The 21,830-nt window shown below is 41.8% G+C and overlaps 3 protein-coding genes across 6 annotated transcripts; 1 reads left to right on the forward strand and 2 right to left on the reverse strand.

Annotated features, from left to right (window-relative positions):
* Positions 1-3: 3 nt before the first annotated feature.
* Positions 4-4,959, reverse strand: szrd1 (SUZ RNA binding domain containing 1). The gene is made up of 4 exons (XM_062391237.1): positions 4,809-4,959; positions 3,470-3,519; positions 2,392-2,652; positions 4-2,051 (listed from the first exon to the last, which is right to left on the reverse strand). Exons 1-4 carry the CDS (start codon positions 4,854-4,856, stop codon positions 1,940-1,942), a joined length of 471 nt encoding a protein of 156 aa, XP_062247221.1. The 5' UTR covers positions 4,857-4,959; the 3' UTR covers positions 4-1,939.
* Positions 4,960-6,989: 2,030 nt separating this feature from the next.
* LOC133956903 (small integral membrane protein 1-like) lies at positions 6,990-9,096 on the reverse strand. Of its 2 annotated transcripts, none has more exons than XM_062392268.1 (3): positions 8,967-9,096; positions 8,399-8,562; positions 6,990-8,156 (listed from the first exon to the last, which is right to left on the reverse strand). In XM_062392268.1, the coding sequence occupies exons 2-3, from the start codon at positions 8,500-8,502 to the stop codon at positions 8,033-8,035; spliced, it is 228 nt and encodes a 75-aa protein (XP_062248252.1). In that variant the 5' UTR covers positions 8,503-8,562; positions 8,967-9,096; the 3' UTR covers positions 6,990-8,032. The 2 variants fall into 2 exon arrangements, with proteins under 2 accessions (XP_062248252.1, XP_062248251.1); XM_062392267.1 differs by having other exon boundaries at positions 8,399-8,577; positions 8,967-9,062.
* A 1,010-nt stretch (positions 9,097-10,106) lies between these two features.
* Positions 10,107-21,453, forward strand: cdk11b (cyclin dependent kinase 11B). 3 transcript variants are annotated; one of them, XM_062391750.1, is made up of 20 exons: positions 10,107-10,152; positions 11,012-11,142; positions 11,510-11,649; positions 11,795-11,922; positions 12,028-12,172; positions 12,354-12,529; positions 12,820-12,945; positions 13,082-13,180; positions 13,492-13,623; positions 13,726-13,803; positions 14,113-14,336; positions 14,450-14,540; positions 14,630-14,751; positions 14,844-14,949; positions 15,078-15,199; positions 17,066-17,173; positions 17,465-17,581; positions 18,029-18,177; positions 20,303-20,492; positions 20,935-21,453. In XM_062391750.1, the coding sequence occupies exons 2-20, from the start codon at positions 11,026-11,028 to the stop codon at positions 21,025-21,027; spliced, it is 2,463 nt and encodes an 820-aa protein (XP_062247734.1). In that variant the 5' UTR covers positions 10,107-10,152; positions 11,012-11,025; the 3' UTR covers positions 21,028-21,453. The 3 variants fall into 3 exon arrangements, with proteins under 3 accessions (XP_062247734.1, XP_062247733.1, XP_062247735.1); XM_062391749.1 differs by lacking the exon at positions 10,107-10,152 and adding an exon at positions 10,862-10,881; XM_062391751.1 differs by lacking the exon at positions 10,107-10,152 and adding an exon at positions 10,862-10,881 and having other exon boundaries at positions 12,393-12,529.
* The last annotated feature ends 377 nt before the right edge of the window (positions 21,454-21,830 follow it).

The following is a 21,830-nucleotide window of genomic DNA, read 5'->3' on the forward strand; positions in this document are numbered from 1 at the left end:
ATATATTTTTTTGGCAAATCATTTTATTAAATCAGTATTTACAGGCAGTTTGTGTTCTAACTCAGAGCTCAGCCGGACAAGTCTGTCTCCTGCTAGACTTCCTCCACTAAAAAAAAAAATCTCTTGAACAGGATCGTGAATTATCCCTCAAATATATTCACTTTCTACTACCCTAATAAAAATCAACAACCGCAAAGTAAAGACATGATACAGGAGGCACACGCTGAATTCAACCATTCTTATTACTTTCCTACTGATGATGTGCATCGTTGAATATGGCTTTATGGAGATCTCTCCATTTGAACAGGTAAATGTGGAAAACCTTGTCATGTCAATCGGGGCACAGCAGAAAGTGAGCCAACTGCTACTTCTCTGGTTCACATCCAGCTGTGTCTACATTTGAGGAGTGGACCATCAGGTGCTGAACACGAGAGCAAAGTGGGTGTTACCGTTTCATGTCGTGACTAAGATGCCAACACTTGAGACAAAAATAAAACATTCATCTTGGGACGTGAACATTGTTTCAAGTTCACAGAGCACTTCTTCCAACAAAGTGCCGACCCAAACTCAAGTATGGACATTTGCTTTTTGCGCAGTCAAACCTGCTGGAAAAATACAATCTTCGTTCATTTCATTCATTCAGTCTCAATCACTTGCACCTGAGTTCCTACATGCTGTACGTCAGTGAAGGACGGGCGTGCCGACGACAAGGTTCAGACGCGACGTATCGGCCATTGAAGTACAGCAGTGAGTTCATTTCCCCCGCCTGAACCTCCCTTGACTTGCTGCCAACAACACCTTCAAATAATGACATCCGATTTACCTGGAACATGAACAGGTTGATCTTTAAATGGGCTTTTGGTTCATTTTGATTAAAATACTGCTGACATTGCTGCAATCTCATACAAAAGGGCAGAAAAAGCTACTTAAAAATGGACCTAAATCCACAATCTTTTTTTTTTTTTTTGCTTTTACTTTTAAATAGAAATAATGAAGTGACAATCAAAAGAAGACAGCTGTAAAGCTTAATTAAAAAACAAACACCGTAAACATAACATGTCAGACATACAACTAGACACACATGACCCTTACCCTCAGTTTTTTAAAAACAAATGGCAATATACACATAAGGGGTGCACTGGTAATGCTAACAGCTCAGTTACTGAATAGGTAGCAATTAAATACTCAGCATTAGGGGGGAGTTCACTGTGGGAGATCTGACACCACAAGCTGCAGCCCTGGGGTCTGTGTTCAAACTGTGTAAAAACCGAAATGTGGCATTTTAACACAAATTGCAAAACTTTGAATGCTGTCTATTCAATACCAACTGCAGCTACTGCTGTTTATTATCCAAAAATCTTCATAATTGCTGTTGTGTGGTGAATAATAATTAAATACTTTAGTCTGCACTTGGTCGTCCTTAAAAAGATTCTAAAAAAAATAGTGAACCAACATCTGAAAAACTAAAAACACTAATATTTTGAGATGGGTTGTGTGGTATTATTGCTGGGGAGAAGCTGCTGCACAAGTACCAGCTCATCTCATTTTGCTATGGCCCATCACGTCTCCTCTAAAGTCTTTGCTTCTGCCTTGCAGGCATCCTGAGAAGGAGCCGCCGGGCACTGAAGGAGGAGCGAGATGGAGGTGAGAGGCGTCTCTTAAAGGGATCATCACAGTGAGTCCAGAAGGTGTCCATAATCACAGTGTTAAATAGGGGATTGGGAGAGAGGAAAGAGCATGTTTGACTTCCTCCTGGAGTTCCTCGCTCCCTGGCAGTTCCACACGACTGCTGGTGGGAGGAGAGGAGCAGCAGTGCTCCTCTGTAATTCACTGCTCCTCTGATATCATAGAACTGAAGGAAGTTTAAGAATACAATGTGTCTTTGCTCGCAGGAGGCCCCTGATCCTTCTCCTCTCTCCTCTCGATGGCTGCGGCCCACTTATCTGTGCTGTCGGAAGCCATGGGTGCCGTCTGGACCGGCTGGCTGTCGGACAGTGTGATTGGTTGATCGGGTGTCCTCTAAAGGCATTGTAGAGTTATTGCGTCCTGGCCTGTCAGAAAGAGAGGAAACGGGAATTAATTAGAGACAGCAGTCTTTTCCAAATGCCAGCAGCCAGAGAGAAAGGGCTCACGGATTAAAGGATCCCTGCAGTCTCTCATTAGTTAAGGAGCTCCATCTTGGTTTTAGGACAGTTAGCTTCAGAACTGAATTTAGACACATTTTAAAGAATTTTTGCTGAATGTTAGCATGTGTTGCTAACATATATACAGTTTTTTCACATAGGAAACAGCTATTTTTATAATATTTGTATGCTTAACAACCACAGGTGTTTACAACTGTCACCTAGCAAGTTCTCAGTTCTCAGCCTGTCAATATTTGTGGAATGTTACCTGTCAGTGTTGGGCTTGTCTTGAGGCGTCTCCTCTGGGCATGCGCTGCCCAGGATTCTCTTCCTTGCCTCTGCGTACTCCGCCTCTCGCTGAGCCAGAGACTTGACCTGCTGTGTAGGTCTGTTCTGATTCGAGGGGGAACCTAGTGCCCCGTTGTTTGTCGGCCGCTTCAAAATGCGTATCTGAGGTGGGGGCCCCGCTGGTGGAGAGTCGTCCTGTATCATCATGGTTGTCTTTAACAGAGAATTGTTACTGGACTCCCTGGGGGGAGGACAAGATCATATCATTAAGTCAGTAGCTTAGAAGATACAAACATGACCAAAAGACAAAAAAAACACACAGGAGTGATTCAGTTTTTTCTTGCTCATCAATATAACATGTGATAAAGAAATAGTTAGTATGTGTTCTTCAAGTAAGCTTAGTTTAACAGTTGACAAAAATATTTGTATGAAGAATGGGGATGCAACAATCCAATTTATTCCCCTCCTAATACAAACACCTCAGCTAAAGGTACAGTATCAATACAGAATCCTTTACCAGTGTTTCCATTGATGAAAAACTGCATTTTACTCTGCATGAAACTTTTTTGTGTACATTTTAAGTTATGACAGGAAATTACTGTGAGGCTAAAACTGGGAATGAATGTAACTGGAGACTGTTACATCCATCAGTCAGGTCAGACTAATATCCTATCTACCTAATAAAGTAGGTACCAGCCATATGAATGAACCAGTGCATTATTAGTTCCTCAGAGATCACATGCATAGTGAACTGATGAGTGGCTCATAGTAGTTTGTGAAAAGTCTTGTGGTCAGGTAGGTACTAATAAAGACAAGTAAGAACCATTTTAATGGAATGGGCCGAGGGAAGAAATCAAACAGAGGAAAACCCAGTTTGTTAAGATGTACAAAAACGTCTTTTACGAGAGGTTCAGAGAGAACAAGATGAATGGAAAGCTTTATGATGCACATAAGAAGACACAGCGACTACAGCGTGTGGATGGTTGGACACTAGAGGGAGAGGGTTTTGAAAAGAAAGGTCAAATAAACTTTTAAAAGAATTACAACTGTGGGTTTACCTTTCTGTCTGGCTGATCCTTAGCTTCTCTTCTAACCGTTTTTCCATTTCCTGTGGGAGAGAGAATATTACTCAGACATGTATTCGTGGAAACAAACAACCAGGTCACGTTGAGTGTGGATGCGAAGAAAAGTTCTGCAGGTATGAGGCAAGTAGTTGAGCGGCTGGAAGAGAAGGATTCAGTTACGGGCTATTTATACATGTGTCGGGGAGCTGCCAAGTCAGGAGAGACCCGCTCAGCTAGCCAACATTAGCCTGCAGATGTTGACACAGAAACTTTCTAAGAAGGGGCTCGCTGAGGCTGCTTTTTATTCACGTTTCCCACAAACCAACCAAAGTCACAGATTATTGATCTGGACCTCGGTGGGTGGTGGGGGGGGGGACTAGCTGGTGACGTTCACTTCTTCTCAGAGCCACGTTGTTTGACGTCGTGAGCTGGTGAGGGTCTGCCAGACCACCGCCACGACTGCTAGTGCTTAAAGGAATGTTACCTGGGGGGGTAACCGCTCGCCTGTGTGGCCAGCGAACTACCTCGCTGCTCGGCTACGAGTTGTTAACAAGGCCAATCATATCATGTGCTCCACCAACTACATGGCCTTGTAACCTAACAGGAAGCCAACAAGTTAGTTCAGCACGCCGACCTCCCGCCTGCTAGCGTTTCGATATGAGCAGGTTGAGTCAGGCTCCATTTTCAAATCTGATAAGTGAGGGCCAACGATCCCGTGAAGTTACTCATCTTCCTCACAAAATGTGGACACCTCAAAGTGATCCGCGGGGCGAAGACTCGTCGTCAGCCGCTTGGTCGGATTTCTAGGAAACTGTGTTCCAGTTGACATTTTCTTCAAATAACAGTTCTACATCGTAATATTCTCACAACTCAATGAGGCTGTAGTGGGTGATCCTGTGTCGGGAGGTTACAAAATCAATATCCAATTGACAGGTTTTCCATGTTAGCCATGTACTCCACAGTTAGCCTAGCATTAGCCGATGCCTTAGCATCTCCACTAGCCAGACGCTAACTTCACTTGGCTCAGCTCGTGCGTGTTGCTCAGCCATTAAACGGGCACAGCAACGCCACCCCATGTGAAGTCAGGGAGAAATGACTATCGTCCCGCGGCTTGTTTGTGTTAAACCCGTCTCGCTCGACAGCTACTTGACGATAGCTCGCCAAGTTTCGCAGCGCTAGCATTAGCATTAGCCACATTGTTGGCCCGTGGGAGTCGTGAACGCGGAAAATAAACGTAATGGGAACTTCTGAACGCACCAGAGCGGAAACAAAGTTGACAACAACGCGATCGGCAGCTTCGCGGCGGAGCTGCACGGAGCGCTTCGGTATTTACCCGACTGTCCGCAGCTTCATCCCAACTTTCTGCGACCTCCTCATCCATGTTTCATTTTGCTCAGACACGCTGTTTGGTGGAAGAGGCGGCCGCTCGCCCCTGACTCCTCCCGAGTCCCCCTCACTCCTGCTGGGCTGCTCCTGCTCGCAGCGACCCGCCCCCCGGCTGTCTGCGGCCCGTGACGTCACACTGACGGATCCCCCCCCCCCCTCCATTCAGGTGATCACGGAGGGACCTCGCTTGCACGTCACGGAACCAGCGGAGTGATCTGCAACACAGCAAAAAGGGGATTTATTGTGACCCAACATCACGACACAAATAAATATAATAGAATATTCAAATGAGAAGAATGACGAAAAAACATTGCAAAAGTAATGTGTCACTAACATGTTAGCTTAACTGGGCAGAGCCGATGTAGAAGATATTTATTAGTTTGAGTTAGTTATCATGATTTGTTTTCGGCGGAGCTATTATTACGACACTCGTGCTGTTGTAGTTTTTAGTACTGATAACTTATTCATCTTAGCTTGGGTTGAGCTTTATGGATTTTTATATCGCTTAAGTCATTTTCAGGATGACAATATTAAGATCAGGGCAGGTATTTATTTATTTCTAAACTTTCTTCTCAGTTTTACATCAGTGGAGAAATGTCTGAATGGGCAAATAGAAGCTCTTCAAACTACACATGTGCCTGCATTGCGCATTACGGGTCTGCAAAATCATCATATATCCACTGCTGGAGCATCACTGCTGTATGTTGTCTCAAGCACTTTCCGTGTTAGCGCTTTTGAGGAAATACTGTTTCTGTTTGGACACATGAGGGCAGCACAGTATAGCTCCTTCAGACTTTATTACTACTGGAATTACGTGTGCTTCAAATTAAACCCTCTCATTCAGATTTGATTCAATGTGTTTTGGAGCAAGATTGCACAAGAACAGATTTCATGAAACTTGATGGCAGGATGCATTGTGGGTAAATGTAGATGCACAGGGCAGATCCAGGGCGGTAAAGAATAGGATTAGAACTAGACAAACCTGGTATACTACGGATATACAACGGAAATGAAATGTTCATTTATGTTTCTGAATATTTATGTTGTTATGTTTTCCCTTCACGTATGTTGCAAATAACTATCAATTATTTTTTCTACGAATATATATTATTTTATCTTTTAAAAACTTGAGAAATAAACTAAAACCAGTCACAGTAGCTGATGTTGACTGATATCAAAATGTACTGAAAGACCTAAGTGATATTCATTTCAGAGGTGAATCTGTTTCACCATTTAATGCTGGTTACACTGTACAGATCAGTGAGCTGGTCTTGAAAGAAGACATGGACACTGATTATAGTAAGCTTCACCTCCGCTCCTGTTCCTCTGCCATCCTGGAATAGAACTTAGTTTCACCTGTACAAAATAACGTACATGAAAACACAGTTTAGATGTTCAGTGACTGGTAGAAAGACTATTCCTACAATGAATATCAAATTTGCCTATAGGCACATTGCCAGTAGGGTAAATAACACTTCTTGTATGATTTCCCTATTTTACATAAAACAAGCGCCACTCCTCTCATAGTCCAAGGACAAGCAGATTGGGGTTGGGTTATTTGGGACTCTAAATGGACCAGGTGTGAATGTGTGTCTCCTGTGTCAGGGGTGTACCGTGTCTCTCAACCAATATCAGCTGGGAATGGCACCCGCTCCCCAGTGACCCATCGAAGGATATATACGTTAGCAAGTTAAGGCAATTATAAGAATACTATTGTATTACTGTGGCACATATTGGTGATGGGTGTTGGTAAAGAATCAGGACTCAGCTCAGGAGATATCTGGTGTGTAGCTGTCCATTTCTACTTATGACAAAAATATAAATACTTGTATTCTTCTTAATTTGAGTTTGAATGGAAGTGTATGCAGCTGATTTTATAGGACACAGTTCTACTTTCAGGGTGCACAGAGACAGGAAATCCTCCTCACAGGTCATGGGTCCATTACATAGAACATTTCAATTATCCTTTAAAGTTTTCTTAGCAATAAGTTGTATAATGACTCAGATTAAGGCCAGAAGGTAGAGAACAAACTCTGAATATCCAGCTCCATTTGTCCACAGTGTCAGTGGACACCCTTAGTGGCAAATGTAGATCAGACTCTGCTGTGGAAAAATAAAAGGCATCAAAGAAAAAGTAGTAGATTTATTTGAAATCCAAAGGTGAGCTTTCATTGCAGAGCAAATCAGATTCATCAATCAGACGTGTTGGCATCACTTTATGAGCAGCAGAGGATTTGTCTGACGCAATGAAAAGAGAGTTTGTAAAAGTAGATTGATGAACTTTTAATGACCTGGATTGAGAGCCTCAGAAAAATGAACTAACATCCATGAGTTAATAAATAACTTGGGAATTACTCCAAGTCCCTAAACCAGGGTAATCTATGACTTCAGCCAACAGCTACATCCTTCCACCAGTTATCAGTGGATGTAGAGGTTTCTCTGAGAGGGAAACTGCTGCTGTATCGCTGCACAAGAAAAAGTCAGTCTTACCAGAGGGACATAATTTGGAAGGGAATAAAATAAATTAAAGAGTGACATAATGTGAGGAAGCAAATCAGAAGTCGTACAGCCACATAAATAAATACATATTATAGAATCAGTGTTGCTCTTGCAGCAGGTGGCCCCTTCAGTATGACCAAAGAAATATGACAGAAATGATCCTTAAAACTGCAATGGGCTGACTTCAGTCAGGTTAAAGATCAGCTCAGATTCTCCTCCGCCATCACTGCTGCTGTCACTACACTGACTCTTTGTGAAACAGATAATACAACATGTCCTCTGAATGCAATTCAATTATCACACAAAATCAGAAAGACCCAATTTGTTTTTTTGGATTTTGAAAATCCAGTTGACAGTTTGTGGATTCATGGTTGTCCCACTGTAGCTTAATTAATACACTTATTTTCAGAATAGACATCATTACAAAAATAATATATACATTACTTTAACAGTATTTCAAAAATTACATGAGGATAGTGAAAGACTGAACTGATGAAGATTTACTTGCAGAGTTTTAAGAGTTTGAAGCTTGAGTTTGTGTATTAACAATAAGACTGAAATGATCACAGATTTTTGAACACACTTGGATTGAGTGCTCTTCTGACGAAAGATGCCGTATCGCCAACTTAGTCTACATTGTGCGAGTGCTTTTCTCTCCTTGCTGGGCTCCTATCAGCACCTATGGATGTAGTACCCTGTCACATATCCTATGATGTAGATGGTCACCAGTGCAGCCAGAGCTCCTGCTGTCTTCACTGCTACCCCAGTGCTGCCGACACACACTCTGTTGTAGATCCTGTGAGTGTAAGAGAAGTGGAGGAAGAGTCAAAGAGTAACTTTTCTGACTAAAGTTTGACTATAAAGGTTTTCCAGAACCCCGCCCAGCCACCTAAGTCCTGACATGTCCCGGGCATGCAGTATCTAATTTATCTCACACATTTTCCTATAACTGTAAATATTTGTTCCTCAATGGCATCAGAATATTCTCCCCAATATAGAAACTTTTGGATCTTCATGTAAGACGTCCTCATGTTTCACCTCATCCCAGTGGACTGTGATGCCTCCACATTCATGTTGACGTTGTCCTCGTTCCAGCGATCATACTGCACGCTGCCGGCTCCGTTGGAGTCCATGTGGGACATCCTTCCTCTCTTGCTTGTTAATGCTGGAATCACTGTTCACTCACTGCTTCACTGCTCAGCCTGGACACATGAACTCTGACACAGTGAGAATGACGAGTCGATTGTGTGCAACAAAACATTGACAACTCTGCGGAACATAAAGTGTTTTTTAGGCCTCGTTACAACAAGGAAAGCTGAAGGAAAGCTGAAGTAATTTTACAAAGTAAAGGCAACATATTACATCTTTTACAAGTGTATTAATTATCTTCTTTATAAACATCATATTATATTTGAAGTTCTATCACATGTGTTTATTACCTTTATATTTAAAGTATTTAGAGAAAACTGTCGGTCACTATTTACATTGTTAAATCAGACCATGTGACGAAAATAATCAGATACAAAAGGCAGCAATTTGATGATTCCCACTCAAATAAGAGTTCAGTTCATGTCCCCACATGAAAATAAACTCAGTTTTTACTCACCTGAGTCAGAACCAGTCAACGCTCTGCACATAAAGCTCTGGTCTCCAGCTCCTTTAAAACCACGACTGACACTGAGACTGTGAGAGCCATTCCTCCTGCTCGGTAAGAGACCTTGGCCTCAGTACATGTGTTTACTAAGGTCACTCTGTCATAAATTCATTGGTAGTTTTCCAGCTGTTGACTTTCACCGGCTTATATGACTCCTACTCAGTGATAAAGAGCAATTCAATCAGTTGTTAGTCTCTGGTTCCATCACATCCTGGGCAGATAGTGGTTATCTCATACATTTGCCGGTTCTCCTTCCTCTGCACCATAATATGTTTAAATGTCCTGCCGTGAATAAGAAGCTATAAACTGACTCTTTTTTTTACTTTTAACTATCAGGACAAAAAAAATGACTGTGATAAACATCAAACATACTGTTGCAGTTTACATATTAACTTTTCCACCAGTGTTAGGGGAGTAGGAGGCTTCCTCAAGGGCCTCACATGAAACATTCTGTGAGAGCCAAAGACATCAGCGCTGGTCTGTGTGTGTTTGGGTTTTGCTGCACAGTTGTAATTCTGAAGGATCAGTGGAGAGTGTGGCTCAACATCATTACTGGACTCTGCTACCCCCTCATGGACTGGTAGACACTGCACTGACATTTTGAGAGTTGCTATATATAATATAATTTAGAAAAATAAATTATATATAACAATTTGTATAGCACTTATCTAAACAAGGCTTCAAAGTACTTCACAAAACCTGTGGCAAAAATATTATGAACTAAATAGAAGGTATTAAGAATGACAGAAAAAATATCCTGTGGAACTCTGCGGCATCATTATCCCACATCACCATGGAAACAGCGTTGGGTACACATGGTAGTTAATAAGTAATCAGAAGTGTTCACAGCAAATCAAATGTCTCCTGCCAAATAAAAATACTTCAATTTAAATTAGCAATGCCTTAGAACATAAAATAACAGTTTTGGTTGAAATGGGAAAAACACCCATGTGTTATATTATAAAGAAATGTGGTTATATTATAATATAACATATGTTATATTATATAACATATTTGGTAATAAAATTATATTATATCACATTATGGGACGTCGTTGTTTCACACCGAAAGTTTCCCAAACGTTACCATCTCATAAACACTTCCGGTGCGTGCCATAATACCGCTGCGCATACTTCAGGTTTGTTGAACCGTTTTCAATGCGCCGTGGATAACTTCACCTTTTACTGTATCTGGGCTTTTGATGAGACTTACGGAAACGGGTAGATGTTCTGTAGCTCACTCCCCATCCGCTACTCTAATGATTCTGTTTAAACCCTTCTAGTTAGCTGCGGGAGGTGTTTAGCAACTGTACCCCGTGCTAGTTTTAGCCGCTCGTTAGCTAATGTGTTAGCATCACGCTGAACTTAACAACACACAGCGGGTTTAAAATTAGCTACCGACCATTTTGCTTCATGTGCTGGTTTAAACTGAACCATCACGTAAATGTAAACCGATGTATAACGTTAGCAGCCTCTACATGTCTCGTTGAGTAGCCTGTCAGCTAACGCGGGCTGTAGTGTTTTGCTGCACTGCAGATAAACACAAATAGCCGCCAGAATCACGTCGTGTTGTAAACGTCGTGAGCTTCGAGCCCCATCTCGTTGTCGGTGCAACGATGCATTGGTGAAACTGTGACATAAATAAGACTTGAATATGTGAGTCGAAGTGACGTTTTTAAGAAATCGTTTGGCTGTCGTCTGGATTGGTTGTCTGCGGCGTGTGAATCTGAAATGATCTTTTGTCCGTAAAGGTGATTGGAACATGCACGACTAACAGATAAAGTGAAATGGAATATAAACAGTTGATCTAGTAAGTAAAACGATCCGAGTACACCAGGTGAAAAGACAAACATAGCAATGACTGACAGGTAGATGCTTCTTCTCTGTCCTCGATCTGTTTGTAACCTCATTTCTTTATTGACTATTCACATGTGACTGAGTTGAGACCATATGTAAAGAACACTTGTGTTGTGTTTGTGTGTGTTTGATGTGGACCAGGCGGTGCAGAGTGGATGCTGATGGGGGACGAAAAGGAGACCTGGAAAGTTAAAACTCTTGACGAAATCCTACTTGAGAAGAAACGTAGAAGAGAATTAGAAGAGAAAGCAGACCCCAAGCGCCAGAAAAATGTAAAGTATTTCAAAGTCAATCTAACACCCATATGACACCTACACGTTGAGGCAATGTTAAAAATGATCTTTATCATGGCTGTCACTTATTATATAGATGGATACTTTATTAATCTCATGGGAAATTCAGATCATCCAGTAGCTTGTACACTTAAACACATCACTGACATACATACATAAATCACATATGGATTATTATTGTTGTAGTGTTATGTTACAGGGCAATGTAATGAGTTTTAATAAAAATGATTATGAATACTATATTGGATAATTAACTAAGCTTTTGCAACATAATCGTTATCTGAGGATATATTTAATAATTAACTGTAGCTGCAGCCTGAAGTTTTGCGCCTTTTGTTTCGCACAGTCCACACAGAGCCTTGTTCCACAGGCGGATGATCGGGAATCCAAACGAGACACTCCGGAGGAAGGAGAACTACAGGATCAAAGAATGGAAATAACAATTCGTAATTCCCCGTACACACGGGAAGACTCAACAGAGGACAGGTGCTGGGAATTTTTTGAAAACTTACCATGATTATACAAGGGTTAGTTAGGGGTGATAATTTAACGTGATTATTTAATGTTTTGTCATCCTTTGGTAATGATATAGAAGCTTGTCAGAGTCTCACAGTATTTCATTTATTTGCAGAGGAGAGGAAGATGACTCATTAGCTATCAAGCCTCCACAGCAGATAGCGAGGAAAGACAAATCTCACCACAGAAAGGAGGAAAAGAGAAAAGATAAGAGACGTCACCGCAGTCACTCTGAGGAAGGAGGTATGAGATATGGTTTAATAAAAATACATTGTTTGGAAGCTGAATGAAACACATTTTGGAGTTGTTCAGGGGTTGTTTTTCGACTCATGATTTTTGCTTCTACAGTTGTTAAACATGTCCGACCGAAAGACAAAGAAAAAGAGCGAGAGAGTGAGCGCAGGAAGCGTCAGTGGGAGGAGGACAAAGCTCGGCGAGACTGGGAGAGGCAGAAACGCAGGGAACAGGCCAGAGCTCATTCTCGCAGAGAAAGGTGAGTGTTGACCTTAGAGAGGAACCACAAATTCACATGGGTCTATATGTCAATCACTGACTATAGATGTGAAGCCATCAGAGCAATTTCACGACCATGAACTAATTGTGTCAAACTTTATCAATCCAAACAAAAAATACAGCAAACAATGACAAATCTGGACCTTTGGTTATCTGAACAGACCTCGAGTGGAATCTCCTGGGTTTTTTTTGGACCACAGGGACCGCCTGGAGCAGCAGGAGCGCCAGCGTGAACGGGATAGAAAGCTGCGAGAACAGCAGAAAGAGCAACGAGAGCTCAAGGATCGAGAGAGGAGGGCAGAGGAGCGACGCAAAGAAAGAGGGGGTCGACGAGAAGGTCAGTGAGCGAACCCAAACACGTGCTGGACAACAGGGGCTTTTCAACTTTGCATAGAGACAAGCTAGCTGTTCAACTCTGTAGCTAATACACACACTCAAGAATCACATTGATTTGATTATATAATAATATGCCCAGGGAAAGAAAGCAAATTGGCATATTCCCCAAAATGATGAAAACTTCATTTAAGCACAAAACCCAGAGCATTCAGTCAGTTTACCAAACACCAAACACATGGACTCTAAGGTGGTGTCTACAGCAGTGAATAATAGAGACTTTCTTTTCCACAGTGCCGTCTCACCACAGGATGCTCCCTGATGACTATGATGACAAGACAAAACTAATTCACCGCAGCCGCAGTCCTACCCGCCTTCCCCAAAACAGATCTGAACACAGCGAACCACGGACGAGTGCAGGTGAGTTTACCATTATATCTACGTCTGTCAAGAAAATCTCTATTTCCTCATATTTCTTAGCTGTAAATGTACCCTTTCATTTTTTGCTAGTGTGAAATCATATTTCAGCATAGCTGACTCTACGTTTTCTCTGCAGCATTGAAGGATGAGAAGCCGGATATCAAAGACCTGCTTGCAGACCTTCAGGACATCAGTGACAGTGAAAGGAAAACCAGCACTGCAGATTCCTCCATAGGTAACGGACCATCTAATCTAAACTTCTACAGCAAACAAATGACAGCACAAGCAAAGACCGATTTTACTGCTACAGCAATCTCACAGTAGTTTATGTTCAATATCTGTAGTGACATGGCTACTTCTTTAGAATGCAAAATGTGATGGGAGGATAAATGCTCAATTAAGTTTGACAGCAACATTTTTAACTGTACAAGAAGGTGTCGATAAATAACCAACAGAACCAATATCATGATGACATGGCAATTTTACATTTACATTTCTTCAGATTATTTGATACGGTTGTGCTCCAATCATCTCATTCTTGTTTAGCGTCAGGATCAGGCTCTGATGAAGAGGATGACGAAGATGAAGAGGAGTCCAGCAGCCAGAGTGAGGGTGCAGAAGAAGAGGGCGAGGAAGGGGAGTCAGTCACATGCTCGGAAAGGTCTGAGCAGAGTGCAGGTAGAACATTTTTAAACTGCTCCACTATTATGACTTCTGTTACTTTTACAGGTTCAGTTTTGCAGCCTCTCAGGTTTAACACAGCATCTTCCTCCTTTTCAGAGGATGTGAGTGAGGACGAGCAGTCGGAGGAAGACTTGAGTGAAGTGGAGAGGGAAAATGGAAATCCCATCCCTGCAGGTGGGTTTGGAGCTGGGAAATGATTCTGTGGCTGAAACAGTGATGTCCACAACTTTCTGTAATTTTCCCAGTGTCTTCTGTGGGGAAGACATGTTAACAGGTCTTTTAAATCTGAAGTTTACACTAGAAAGTCCAAAATATTTTGGGATCACAACAGAGAAAATTACAATACTTTTTTTCCAATTGAATTTTACAGTCACACTTACATTTTGAATTGTGATTAGTTGCTTCCAGAATATTATTAATATTTATAAACTGTATATCACTAAGTGAAAACAAAACAAACTAGCTTAATCCTTCACCTTGCAGTGCCTGAGTCCCGTTTCGACCACGACTCCGAGGAAAGTGGAGAAGACATGGAGGATGATGATGAGGAGGAGGATGAGGATGAAGCAGTTGACGGTGACCCCACTCCTACGTCTCAGACCCACTCACGCTCCCCCACTCCTGAAGAGAATTACATCCCAGACTCTCCCCCAATTTCTCCTGTGGAGCTGAAGAAGGAGCTGCCAAAGTATATGCCTGCTTTACAGGTCAGCACCACATTAGCACAAACCACATCCCCCATGTGTATGTAGTCCCCTAATACAAGTGATTGTATGTAGAAGTCTTCCGTCAGTCATATAGTTGGTTTGTTTGTTTGCAGGGTTGTCGCAGTGTTGAGGAGTTCCAGTGTCTGAACCGAATAGAGGAGGGGACCTATGGTGTAGTGTACAGAGCCAAGGACAAAAAGACTGGTATGAGAAAAACTGACCAGATAGATTTGCATTGCCGATTATCACTCTTGTTGTTTGAAGAGATAGTAAATGCGGTCTAATGTTTGCAGATGAGATTGTGGCCCTGAAACGGCTGAAGATGGAGAAGGAGAAGGAGGGCTTCCCCATAACCTCTTTAAGAGAAATCAATACCATTCTAAAAGCTCAACACCCAAACATCGTCACCGTGAGGGTGAGAAGACTTAGAAAATGCTTCTATAGAACCCAATGCATTTATTGATGGTATTCAAGAAAATAAACGTATCTGCTCTTTCCCTACACTAGGAAATAGTTGTTGGAAGCAATATGGACAAGATCTACATCGTGATGAATTATGTAGAACATGACCTGAAGAGTCTGATGGAAACCATGAAGCAGCCCTTCCTACCAGGTGATTTGAGCTGTGGTCCATTTGATAGAAATATGTTCTCGCTTGCAGATGTTGATGTGACCTTTAGCAGTGAAGGTCTCTCTTGCATCTCAAAAAAGTTATTTTAAATCATGACGCTTTTTTTTTAGGTGAAGTAAAGACTCTGATGATTCAGCTGCTTCGAGGAGTCCGACATCTCCACGACAACTGGATTCTGCACCGTGACCTGAAGACGTCCAATCTGCTGCTGAGCCACAAGGGAATCCTCAAGGTATGTTTGGGACTGTGGATCCCATTGATATGGTTTAATTAAATCTCTGTTAGTTGTTAACTTGTCAACATATACCTTTCCTGAGATCCTAGAGAGCATCTAAAGGGTCTGGAGCAAAATCTAATCCTGCAATTATGTAATTTAAAGTGAAGTAGTTTTACATTCACTGCCAATTTCTTTTGGTTCAAGTTTACATCATTGGTTTTAATCTCTCACAGTGGTCTGGGACAGTTAGGTTCTCAACTTAGAATCATATGTCCCCTCCTCCACATTTGATTAGACTTCAAATTTCATGTAGGAAATGGTGTGAGATCAGGCAGACTGCTTATAGCCTCGGAATACAGTAAACATTACAGATTAATATACTGTGTAAAGCATCAATAAATTCAACTACCTTGAGTTTAGACATTATAGTTACATTTCTTAATCCTCACTGTTGCAATTAATAAACGACAAATTAAAATGTATAAAACATGTACTTTACACCTACTGTATACCAACTGTAGAATAATTTCATCAGGAAACCTTGAGTAGATCTAGGGTTGTAGTTGAGTAGATCATATGTTCTAGTGCTTTGGATGCACAAGTGCTGTGCTAATCCTTCTTGATATCAAAAGTTACCTTTTTCCCTTTCCACTTCAGAAAGACGACCTAAACGGTCTTAAAGTTTGATGTGGAATTTTGGTTTATCCAATATCTGTTATTGTAGTAGTAACTTTTTTTCATTCTTGGATTCAGCAGTCTAACTCTAAAGCATCAACATGATTTTAGGTTCATGATCATAAAGCAAATTGGACTATCCTATCCAAACACATATTTTAGTTTATATATTGCTGTGAAAGGGCAGTAGTAAGTCTGAAAATGAAATTTACAGTTGGAGTATTTAATCCTACAGTATTAAATAGAGATATAGATATAATTTTTGGGGTATTTAGGAGATTTCCCCCTGTCCAGCAAGGGAATGATAGTTTGAATAAATATTACCTTGAAAAAAAGTTACTGGGAAAAAGTTTTTCCCTTAAAACAATATTTAATATAGATGTATCAATACACAAACTCCAAAAAAGGGTTCCTTTAATTCGTCTGTCAAGGATGAACAACTTTCCTCTAAGCTAGTCGCGCCACAGTCCAGTTGCACAACAGCCTATGATTACTGAAAGTCAATTAGAGCATGAACTCCTTACAAAATGTCCAACAGGCTGGCTCCATGTGTTAATAAACTAGGTTCATACAGAGAGTGTGAATTTAATGGAAGATGACAGTAGCATATTCAAATCACAATCCATCATACATCTTTTCAAATCCAACACGTATCATGTGTGGCGCTGTCATTTCATTTTCTATGAAATGTTGAGGGCTTAAAGGGATAGTTCACCGAAAAATGAAATTCACTCATCTACTAACTACTATGCCGATGGAGGGTTGGGTGAAGTATATGAGTCCACAAAGCACTGCTGGAGACTCAGAAATTAACCTTTTTGCAGGAGGAAGCCAAACAATTGAAGTCAATGCCGACTTACACTTCAGAGTTAATAAAACGACAGAAAAACATAACACGCCTACATACTGCTCATGTGGTGTCATCCAAGTGTCTGCAAGTGTCCCGACATTTATATTCGACCCGAAACAAGGTTATTTACTCTGTTTATAGCCTCTGAGAATCCTAATATGTTTTGTAGACTCAAACCCTTCACCCACCCCTCCATCGGCAGAGTGGTGAGAAGATAATGAGTACATTTTTCGGTGAAGAATCCCTTTAACAAAATCCACCCCTCTTGAGGAACATCATAAAGCAGAGGTCTTGATCCTCTACTCAACATAAAATGTCTTAAATTCTTTTTTCCCTCCGTCTGTCTTCTACTGTAGATTGGAGACTTTGGTTTGGCGCGGGAGTACGGTTCCCCCCTGAAGCCGTACACGCCTGTAGTGGTGACCCTGTGGTACCGGTCACCAGATTTGCTGCTTGGAGCCAAGGTGAGAATTCAAGTTCACACTACCACCCCACATCACAGGAGCAGAGGAAATACCTATGCATCGGTTTAAGCTAGAGACATTAAGCATTTGATTTCAAGAGGCCAAATACTGAGAATCACCATGTGAGTTTTATGGTGTATCATTTACAAACCCAGGTGACAGAAATCCAGCAGCCTGTCAGGGCACATTCACTTTTACATGCAAGACGATCTCAAACATAGAAATCTGCCAGGAAGGCTGTCGATTTTATGTTTCTGTGGACTGCCACTGTGTTTGTTCTTCTCTCCGCAGGAGTACTCAACAGCTGTGGACATGTGGTCAGTGGGCTGCATATTTGGCGAGCTCCTGACCCAGAAGCCTCTGTTCCCTGGAAAATCTGAAATTGACCAAATTAACAAGATTTTTAAGGTAAATGTCGTCATTTCCCGTCATAAAATGAAATAAATCCTCACCATAAATTATATGTAGCTCTTCTGTTAACTGCCTGTTGAACTTTTGTGTGTCCCATGTCTGCACACCAGCCTGCAGTTCTGCACTGCACCACAGGGTAGAGCTGTTGGTAAATGTCAGTGCAGCTGATGAAGTTATTTAACCAAGAAGCTCATCAGAGTTAGCTGAATAATTTAGAGTAGATCTTTATTAGGCGTGACAGCCCTGTGTGAGGACTGATGTCACTGAGATTATGTCATCTTACAGTCATCACCGGTGTTGAATTAACGTATTGAAATGTACTTGAGACTGGTAGATTACCACATGTCTGTGGTTGATGAACTACTCTCCCAAAATGGAAATATCTCAAATGCATGTGTCCTCGCACTCATAGTTTGTCTGCTGACTCGTCTGTGTTGCCTCTAGGATTTGGGGTCACCGAGTGAGAAGATCTGGCCCGGCTACAACGAGCTGCCCGCTGTGAAGAAGATGACTTTCACAGAGTATCCCTACAACAACCTGCGAAAGCGATTTGGAGCACTGCTCTCAGACCAGGGCTTTGACCTAATGAACAAGTAGGTTCTTAAAGACACACACCACTGCTTCTTTACAGCACTACAATGAGGCTCGGCATGGTATTCCATCTGTGTGCCAGTTGCTGCCAGTGTTTAAAAAAATTGACAGCAACTAATCACTAAGACCAGATGAGACATGTGTGTGTATATACCTTTTTAAGATGGTTGTGACGTTTACGTTCTTCTCCCTTCAGGGGCGAATGAAACTTGCGTCTCATCATAATATCACTGTTATTAAGAAATGTGACAAATGAAATGCATCTTTTGTTGAAATACTCGTAGGAAAGGCAAAATGCATAATGAGTAATGTCGTTTTTTTATTAGCGCTCTTCGCCCGCAAACAAGTTTTAAATGCCGCGTTACAGATAAAACCGTCTTTAGACATGAATTGTGGGTGAAGTCTGGAGAATTGGGTCTGGACTTTACCTGCAGTTTGCCTTTGACACACACAACATAGGGGGAGGTTCTCTGCACAGACGCGATCTCATCAGAAACAAATCCTCTGCATTATAAAGTTGAGAGGTGGAACAGTCAGGTGCAGCAGGCAGAGCCAGGAAGTAACATCAGGAGGCTCTCACTGACATTTGTGTTCATACATGCACCTCCTCAGGAGAAAGTGGAGAGAATCTCCAGAGTTTCAGTGCATGTCTGAAAGCAGCTTAGGACACTGGTTTGAGGTAGAGGGAGAATAGGAGTGGGGTCTTGCAAGTTTATAGACTGTTGGTTTAAAAAAATGAATTTCAAGGAGTTTAGGGTTCTAAATGCGTACAGAGTCTGCACTTTCAATGATCATTAATGAAGAAGAAAAAATAGCCATGTATGCATTATATAACAAATATTTCATGGCAGTATTTTCAGTCCATTAGTATCTAATATGATCACAGCTTAGCGAAAAGCAAATATCAACCACTAATATCAGTAACCATCAGCATCATGCCTACACTGGAAATTGCCTTACTTGGATGAGCGTGTTTCTACTCTGTCGCATTCTCTCAGTCTTTCCAGAGCTTCTCATTCAGTCAGTGCATTTCTGGCAAGTTGACTTCAAACATGACAATTGTAGTGGACTGGTAATTTATCAGCATACCATAGCAGCATTCCCTTTCCATCCTCCTGCTCTGTTTCTCCAACACGCATACACATACACACTCACCATGGTGAGGCTCCACGCTACAGGAAAATGTTTTTGAAAGCTCACATTTAATGGGGAAAATATAATTCTATCTTGCACATTCCAGAGATCAGCATAGTTTAACAGCTCCAAAGAGCAGAGACGCGTTTCTCCACATTTGCCTCTCTCAGATCTTAACCCACCCACAGAGCCTTTTCTGCCTGCACCTGTAAATGACAAAACCATACCTCTGGCTTCTCCTCACAGCTGCAGAGGATGGTAACAACATGTCCACTGTGCTGCTAGAGGGATCATGGTTCAGTGGAAGTTTGGCGCATGGCCAACGCTGCTGAAGCTTTCCAGCTGTCAGAAGGCTCATGAAGCATTTACTCAGGGACACATTCACACCGCAGGAGGTCAACACGTAAAAATTACTCTTTGAAAAACCTCAGACAACTGTGTAAAAGACGCTTGGAGGTTTAGGTTGGCAGGTCGACATCACAGAGCTGTTTGGAATATCACACCCCTCTGTGTAGCACAGTGTTTGAAGGTCAAGGCATTGAGTATCCTGCCTGAGCCCATCTGATCTTCTTCAAACTCTTATAAGATTTGATAGAAAAGAGATTTAGATTTTAATCCTGAGCCTAAAGAGGCTGAATATAACTTGTTTTCCCTTCTACTAAGTGATTCATCGCCTTATTTAGGTATAAACAAGTCTGTATGCTTCAGATAAAAATCAGCAGGGCTCTGGGGAGGATCAAACCCACAGGTGCAGGAAGAGGCAGACATTCTTGGAATTTCAAAAAAACAATAAGTCAGACACAAGTGGAAGATTATGCCCTTCGAATGCCAGCATCAGCCCCATGTGCCCTCTGGCTCGGATAGACATCACCTCCACGCTTGAGCCCACCTACGATGTGCAGACAGTCTGAGCTTCCTGGTGGCATGCGATTCTTAACTGAAATGTTTCTTCAGTGTATTTGAATCTGAACCTGATCACCCGCTGTTTTCCAGATTCCTTACTTACTGCCCCAGTAAGAGGATTGTGTCCGATGAGGCACTGAAGCACGAGTACTTCAGAGAGTCGCCACTGCCCATTGAACCGTCCATGTTCCCCACCTGGCCGGCCAAGAGCGAGCAGCAGAGGGTGAAGAGAGGCACCAGTCCCCCTCCACCCGAGGGAGGCCTGGGCTACAGTCAACTGGTAAGGACATTAGGCTCCACTTTCTCCATTACATACAGCTACCAGGCTTTCCGAACGCCGCCTGTGTTAAATAGATTACAGACCTACAGGCTTCTGCTTTGTGTCCGCGTATTTCCTCCTTGTGTTTTCCATGATGAGCACACTTTAGATCTTAATGTTTTCAGCAGTGGTCCCACCCACCCTGAAGTTTGTTTTATAAGTCTGATGATGCTGATATTTTTTTCAGTGGAAGTAACAGGTGATATTTTTTTCCTTATCAATAAATTTACACTCAAAACCAAGGAAGAATAACAAAAATATAAACATGTTCGCGCATTACAGTGGAATACAATCAAAATGTCTTATTAGGGTCTATTCTGGTTTTCCAAAGTTAATCATTGTTGTATTTATCAGTTGAACACACACGTGATGAAAGTTAACTTTGTATCCACTTTGTCTTCAGGGTGACGATGATCTAAAAGACACAGGCTTTCACCTGACGACCAGCAACCAGGGCGTGTCAGCAGTCGGTCCCGGATTCAGCCTCAAATTCTGAGCCCAGGATTGCACAACACCTGGCTGTCGAACTGAGGAAGAGGGGGAGCAAAGAGTTCTGGGACTTTTTGGATTAATGTCTGATCCATTACAACTCTCACCAAGTAGTCAGGACTGTCTCACAGCAAGACCGGTGGCTCAAAAAATGTAGAATTTTCACCCTCCACTTTTAACCCACTTCTGTCAAATCTGTCAGAACTTCAGCTCTCATGTTTGACTTTCATTTTTATTTTCCCTTTTATACTTCATGAGAGAGGAGCTGATTTTATAAATGGCTGGCATTTCCTGGCTGCCTGAGCTACTGTATAATGATGCAGAATTGGCTGTGTTTTCCCTCCAGCATAATGTTAAAAATTGACTTGGGCCTGTCAGCTCACTAGATGACAGCGAGACGATGTTTTTGTTAGAAATAAAGCTTGAAACTTTGTTTGGTCTGCCATTTTCCCCGTATTTATAAACTCTCTACAGGCTATGTAAACACAACCGCACACTGCCACGGGAGGAAAAAAAGTCAAGGGATGTCGAGCTTTTAAAAAAGAAAAGAAAAGAAAAAAGCCTTGAACCCAATTTAATAGTCGCTGTCCAAAAGTGATGTCATTCTTTGCACTGCACACTTTGTCTCAGTACTTTGTTCTTTCAGGGGAAAAGAGGCCCAGAATATGCTCTGCCTTTGTTTTTAGATGGCTCTGCAGCTTCGGTATTAAACCAATAAATTCATTGATTTCGTGCCGAAGAAAAATAAACAGCACAGTTTTGTTGCCTGCAAGACTGCTCGCTGCTCTCGCCTGAATACACGTGCAAAAA

The sequence above is a fragment of the Platichthys flesus genome, chromosome 7 (genome assembly GCF_949316205.1).
Source record: "Platichthys flesus chromosome 7, fPlaFle2.1, whole genome shotgun sequence".
Taxonomy (NCBI): domain Eukaryota; kingdom Metazoa; phylum Chordata; class Actinopteri; order Pleuronectiformes; family Pleuronectidae; genus Platichthys; species Platichthys flesus.

Excerpts from the sequence above, each read along its gene's own strand:
- szrd1 (XM_062391237.1), bottom strand. The coding sequence starts at position 4,856 with ATGGATGAGGAGGTCGCAGAAAGTTGGGATGAAGCTGCGGACAGTCGG. Across the intron at positions 3,520-4,808 it reads ATGAAGCTGCGGACAGTCGG|GAAATGGAAAAACGGTTAGA; the intron begins GTAAATACCGAA and ends TCTCTCCCACAG. Across the intron at positions 2,052-2,391 it reads GACAAGCCCAACACTGACAG|GCCAGGACGCAATAACTCTA; the intron begins GTAACATTCCAC and ends TCTTTCTGACAG.
- LOC133956903 (XM_062392268.1), bottom strand. The coding sequence starts at position 8,502 with ATGTCCCACATGGACTCCAACGGAGCCGGCAGCGTGCAGTATGATCGC. Across the intron at positions 8,157-8,398 it reads TCACAGTCCACTGGGATGAG|GATCTACAACAGAGTGTGTG; the intron begins GTGAAACATGAG and ends TTACACTCACAG.
- cdk11b (XM_062391750.1), top strand. The coding sequence starts at position 11,026 with ATGCTGATGGGGGACGAAAAGGAGACCTGGAAAGTTAAAACTCTTGAC. Across the intron at positions 13,624-13,725 it reads AAGGTCTGAGCAGAGTGCAG|AGGATGTGAGTGAGGACGAG; the intron begins GTAGAACATTTT and ends CCTCCTTTTCAG. Across the intron at positions 18,178-20,302 it reads GGCTTTGACCTAATGAACAA|ATTCCTTACTTACTGCCCCA; the intron begins GTAGGTTCTTAA and ends GCTGTTTTCCAG.